Below are 4,207 nucleotides of genomic sequence, written 5' to 3' on the forward strand. Positions count from 1 at the left end.
AAATATAAACAATAAACATAAAAAGAAATTAGTCTATTTTACAAAATTCAAAATTATTATACAAAATATACTACACAGGCGTATATACAAATCCTACATAGACAATATACAATGTGAACCACTTTTTGCTTCCACCTTGAACTTATGAATTGTACCCCTAACAAGGCATCAAGTCTGTCGCTATGCTTCTTTGGTGGGGCTACAAAGATAACCAGGCCAAGTAATAAATTTTTCACTCGACACTTCTCGGCCTTTGGATGAGGAATGTAATTTTTGCTTTTTGGCACAATAAATTCAAGAATATAGACACTTTCATCCTCACTCTTTGACTTCCCCATAGGGTCAGGTGGCTCGATTACTATCTTACTATCTAAACACAATGTGGAAAAATGATTGGAATGAGGTCTAATGCGCCATAACTCATGAATTTTACTACTATTTACATTCTCATTTATACAAACACTCAATTCTTCTAAAGTAATGTTATCTACTCCCTCACATGACTCTAGAGCACTCTTCTTAACATGGACATCCTCAAGAAAAATATGATCTAATGATTGGTATTCTTGTTTTAGCTCCTCTATTTGGTCTAGAAGATTTTTTTCAGATTCATACAACTCATCATTAAATTGTTGGGCGTTACACGCATCAACCTTTGCACTCAAATCTGAATCCAAGTTATGCACAACCAAGCCAAAATTATCACTTTTTTGTGCAAGTTCATCTCTCTCCTTAGACCAATCTTTCATCACCGTTGTTAGTAAACAACGTCGTTTCGCAAAATCCACTAATCGAGAATATCCGTCCCAATACCAACCCTTACTCCCATATTCAAATTCAGATGTCCAAGAGGTGAGGTCATGACTAACAAAAAAATACGGGCCATAAAAATCTTTGATTAACCAAGCATCTTCATCATTAACCTTACCTCTGTATATTTCATCCTCAGATGTCATCCTGAGAGAACTAGAAACATACTAAGAGAAAAATCAAATAGTTATAAAAATAACATATTTACAAAAAGAAAAGAAAATAAACTTGTAAATATAATAATAAAAGTCTAACCCAGAAGAATAGTTAACGTCTAATTCCCCTGCAACGGTGCCAAAAATTTGTTGCGACCAAAACACTCATGCAAGTGTACGCGATCGACAAGTAATATAGTAGTAAGTAAAGTATTGTTCCCACGAGGAATTGTGATCAACTTATCGACTGATGTAGACTCAAACAATTATCAATTTATGCTATATTATTACAAAATATTTAAAGAACCAATTTACAACTTACTTAATAATTGCACACTAATTCAACACAGAATTACTACACCACTTATACAATATGTTTATAACAATTTGGATAAATATATTCCCGGGTCATGGACTTGCTAGAAATTATGCTACTATTTTAGCTTAAAATGGATTTATTGAATTATCCGGGTTATTGATTATAGGGTTAATAATATTCATAAGAATCTTTCGAGTTCTTATGCATCTATTCAAGTTAAACTAATACCTATATGTCTATGGTATTAATATTAGCAAGAATGCATTTACAACTCCTATTTTTCAACCAAACAAGGCAATTAAGTATATGTCTATCTTAATTGCGAATTCTTCACCCGATGTCCGAGATTCAAAACTTGTTCATTTTGATTCGACATGCAACCAAAAATTTTCTTTGTCAAGTTTAATTCAAGATTCGTAAATAATATTTCACTGTTAGCTACGCAGTAAAATAATTAGAAGCAGAATCAAATAAACAACCCATAACAATAAATTCAATATCTTCAATCTAAGCTTCAAATAACATAATTATCTAACATCCATGACCCAAGAATACTAGAGTTTTTAGCTACTCATATTCACATAAAAAGCAACAATAAAAGTCTTAAACATAATATAAACAAACAAATAGAAGAAAGTTTAGAAGAAATCTTTGAATCCTTGCTCCAAGATGTTGTTCTTCTTCTCCTTTCTTAGCTCCAAGATGAAGCTCCTCCTTCTTCTATGGCTTTTTTCTCCCTCAAAATCTGATCCCCCCTCTCAATAATGGAGCTTTACTTTATGTAAATTGAGTGGATCCTCTCAGATTTTCCATTTTGCCCCCAAATAATTGATTTCCCGGACAGGACTAGCGCGGGAGCGCATGACCAGCACACATCTCGCGCATATCGAGTTTCTTTCTGTCCAAATCACTGAACTAGCACGAGAGCGCATGACCAGCGCACAACCCGCGCTAGTGGGGTTTTCTCTTGTTGAGATGTTGCTGCTCAACTTTTCGTCATTTGACTCCATTTTTCACTTGATTACCATCATAAATCCTCATTTGTTTATTGAACTCCTGTGAGACATTAAAGTCATGATTAGAGCCAATTTTTGCATTATTTGAACATTTACAATAGTAAATCATCCTTAAGTTGAGCTAAAACATAGGCTATATTAAACAATTTAGCCTATTATCATTGTCTACATAGGAAAATTGGTGAAGACTTGGACAGGTTAGCTAGGAATTTTAGGGGGTTCAACAACTTATAGTTGCTGCCCTATCTGGTAAATTTTATGTGATTGAAGGGGATAATGGTATTAGACATTTACAAAAGTTAATATGCAATGAATTCAATGTAGTAAACCTATTTGGTGTAGATGAATGTGAGCTCCCTATTTACTCTATTCCCAATATTGTACAATATGAAGAAGAATCTAATAAAAGTGTGGATGATGTTGGTACTGATTATAGCTTAAGTGATGTAGGATCTGATTCTAGTACTGATTCTGAAGGATATAATTCTGAAGAATTAGAAGTACTTAAAGCACAAAAGAAAAGGGAAATAACTGAAAAACTTGGTGACTACAAAGAGTTATACAAAGGTATGTCCTTTAAGGACATACCAGAAGCTAGAAAGTGTATGAAGTTATGTTCTCTAGCTAACAAGAAAAGATTGAAATTGGATAAGAGTGACCTAGAAAGGCTTAGGTATAATTGTGATATTGTTGGTTGTCCCTTTGTTTGTTTGATATCAAAAGAAAAGTTTGGTGGAGTTAAAATCAAGACTTTAAATGTTGAACATGATTGTGGCATTGCATTTGATAACAAAACTATTGATTTTAGTACCATTGCACAATATTTCAAGAAGATGTTACAGGATAATCCTAAGTACAAGGTTAGGAAGATGATGTTAGATTTGAAGAGAATCTTTGAGCTAAATGTTAGTCATGGGAAGTTCAAGAGGGAAAAGAGGATGGTATTGAAGTCACTAGATGGTAGTTTTTCAGATAAGTATAATAAACTTGAGGCTTATGCCAATGAATTGAGGGAAAGTAACCCCGGTAGTGATGTGATCGTTACACTTTCAAAGAATACACTTGAAGAAGGAAGAAGAAGTTTTTTGAGGATGTATGTGCATTTACATACTTTGAAGATGGGTTTCAATCTAGGATTGAGACCTTTTATTGGTCTAGATGGTACTTTTTTGAAGGGCAAAGCCAAAGGCCAACTATTAGTGGCAGTTGGACAGGATTCACAGAATTATTTTTACCCTTTGGCATCAGCAGTTGTTGGTAAGGAGACAAAAAATACTTGGAATTGATTCTTGCAGTTTCTTCAATCTTCTTTGGACTAGGAAGGGGAAGGAATCACCTTCATATTAGATATGCAAATGGTGAAGTTTCTGAACAATTCCATCTACTTTTATTCAATATTCTATTTGCTTTTTACTTGATATATGTTTCTGACCATCTTTGTATGTTTTGGATAACCATTGCAGGGACTACTTGATGCAGTCAAAACAATCCTTCCCTAGGCACATCACATGTATTGTGTTAGATATATTGAGTCTAACTAGTGCAAACAGTACAACACTGGGGAAAACAAGAAGTTTTTATGGTGGTGTATATGGTGCACATATGTAGAAGATCTCAAAGATCAACTACAAAAATTAGGGGGCTTGAACAAAGATGTTGCAGAGGCTTTATTGAGGTACCCACCTCAGGCCTGATGTAGATCATATATGGACACAGTATGTAAAAATCAGTTGGTTGATAATAACTTGACAGAATCCTTCAACAAGTGGATTGTGGATGCAAGGCATAAGCCTATATCAAGATATTAGAGGACATCAAAATCAAGATCATGAACCTATTAAGAGAACATGAAGAAGCAGTTAGGAGTTGGAGACATGATTTCATTCCAATATGGACTTATACAATGA

General features: G+C 34.0%; 1 protein-coding gene across 1 annotated transcript; it reads left to right on the forward strand.

The window, feature by feature from the left end:
- The first annotated feature begins 2,576 nt into the window (after window positions 1–2,576).
- Window positions 2,577–3,586, forward strand: LOC142176728 (uncharacterized). Its single transcript, XM_075244941.1, has 2 exons — window positions 2,577–2,598; window positions 2,643–3,586. The coding sequence occupies exons 1-2, from the start codon at window positions 2,577–2,579 to the stop codon at window positions 3,584–3,586; spliced, it is 966 nt and encodes a 321-aa protein (XP_075101042.1).
- The last annotated feature ends 621 nt before the right edge of the window (window positions 3,587–4,207 follow it).

Source organism: Nicotiana tabacum, chromosome 3 (assembly GCF_000715075.1).
Source record: "Nicotiana tabacum cultivar K326 chromosome 3, ASM71507v2, whole genome shotgun sequence".
Classification (NCBI taxonomy): domain Eukaryota; kingdom Viridiplantae; phylum Streptophyta; class Magnoliopsida; order Solanales; family Solanaceae; genus Nicotiana; species Nicotiana tabacum.

Bases quoted from the DNA above. Each gene is read 5' to 3' on its own strand.
- LOC142176728 (XM_075244941.1), top strand. From the start codon at position 2,577: ATGGTATTAGACATTTACAAAA. The intron at 2,599-2,642 runs GTTAATATGCAA...TATTTGGTGTAG, and splicing joins GGTATTAGACATTTACAAAA to ATGAATGTGAGCTCCCTATT.